The sequence below is a fragment of the Hylobates moloch genome, unplaced genomic scaffold, assembly GCF_009828535.3.
Source record: "Hylobates moloch isolate HMO894 unplaced genomic scaffold, HMol_V3 SCAFFOLD_116, whole genome shotgun sequence".
Classification (NCBI taxonomy): Eukaryota; Metazoa; Chordata; class Mammalia; order Primates; family Hylobatidae; genus Hylobates; species Hylobates moloch.
Window position 1 is genome coordinate 82,050 of NW_026652391.1, and position 1,373 is coordinate 83,422.

At 37.1% G+C, this 1,373-nt stretch overlaps 1 protein-coding gene across 1 annotated transcript; it reads right to left on the reverse strand.

The window, feature by feature from the left end:
• Window positions 1-308: 308 nt before the first annotated feature.
• On the reverse strand, window positions 309-753 carry LOC116463992 (nuclear nucleic acid-binding protein C1D-like). The gene has a single exon (XM_032754199.2). The coding sequence runs from the start codon at window positions 732-734 to the stop codon at window positions 309-311; it is 426 nt and encodes a 141-aa protein (XP_032610090.1). The 5' UTR covers window positions 735-753.
• Between the last annotated feature and the right edge of the window lie 620 nt (window positions 754-1,373).

A 1,373-nucleotide genomic window follows, 5' to 3' on the forward strand; every position in this document is an offset into this window, starting at 1 on the left:
TCACTTAAATTTTACAGTTGCTTAGAAAGTGGTACTTGCAAGACTGACCTATACAAAGAAATAAGAGTCTCTTCAAAAGAGATGGTAAATTGTAAATATAAAATATATCGCAATGTTAAAATCCTCATAGTGCAAATCAATAAAGATAACAATCTTTGGAGAGGAAAGCATTGAGCTTTACAAATTTACTGTAAATTTACATATTAATTCAATAAGGAATACATTTAAAACTTGCACTGCCACAGAATTAGTTTGTGGGAAAAAAAAATGATGTACTTTTTGAATATGAGTACATCAAAACCAAAAAGTTAACTTTTACTTTTTCCTTTATTGGCAACTTTGGATACATTTTTCAGTTTTGGTTCCCAGAGGGCATTTTTTACAAATCTTGAAGCTGCACCTCTGTCCAGCTTGCCAGCATTTTTCTTGTATGTTATTTCCTTGACTCTGTTCATATATACTCTGATTCTTTCCAATTCCTGCTTTACTGGATGTTCCTTAGGATTCACTCCTTGAGTTGACAAATAAACCCAAAACATTGAATTTAATGTGTATGCAGAAACCAAATCCACTTTTGCTTGTTCAAGTGGGTCCAAATTCTGCAACAACTCATTTCTAGAAACAGACACCAAGTTCTTCAGCATCTCATCCATAGCATCAATGGAATTCGCAAACGCTGACAAATACTCGTGAATTTCTACTGGATAGTCCTCATTAATTTCTTCAGCTGCCATTATGGCTGACTCACGGCCTTTGACTCCAGTCTCCTAGAAAGCGGTCAGGCAACGATGACATCAATGACATGCCAGATCTAGAACAGAGTCTTTTAAAAGTATTTCTCTACATTCCCAGAAATACATTTATTAGAATTGCATCTTATGGCCCTCTTTTCAACAGAAGTAAAATTTCTGGAACATTAGAAGAGCAAAAATTTATTTTCTAAATGAAATATTCTAAGACGCTTGTCATTCTCTCAGGCTCAAAGCCTAAAGAGGTACACCAATAAAACAAGATTCATTATCGCTTCGAAGATCACGGGGAGATGTTTGCTCAGGTGGTCACGTGATGTGCAGAAACAGAGGGAGACACAATTGAACTAAATAAATAAAGATGCAGGCTGGCGCAGCAGCTCAGCCTGTGATCCCAAGACTTTAGGAGGCCAAGGCAGCAGATTGCTTTAACCTAGCAGTTCCACATTTACATATATAACATACATATGTTATATATATTATATATATGTTATATAATCCCAGCTACTCGGGAGGCTGAGGCAGGAGAATGGCTTTAACCCGGGAGGTCGAGTTTGCAGTGAGCCGAAATCATGCCAGTGTACTCCAGCCTGGGAGACAGAGTGAGACTCCATCTCAGAAAAA

Bases quoted from the DNA above. Each gene is read 5' to 3' on its own strand.
- LOC116463992 (XM_032754199.2), bottom strand. From the start codon at position 734: ATGGCAGCTGAAGAAATTAATGAGGACTATCCAGTAGAAATTCACGAG.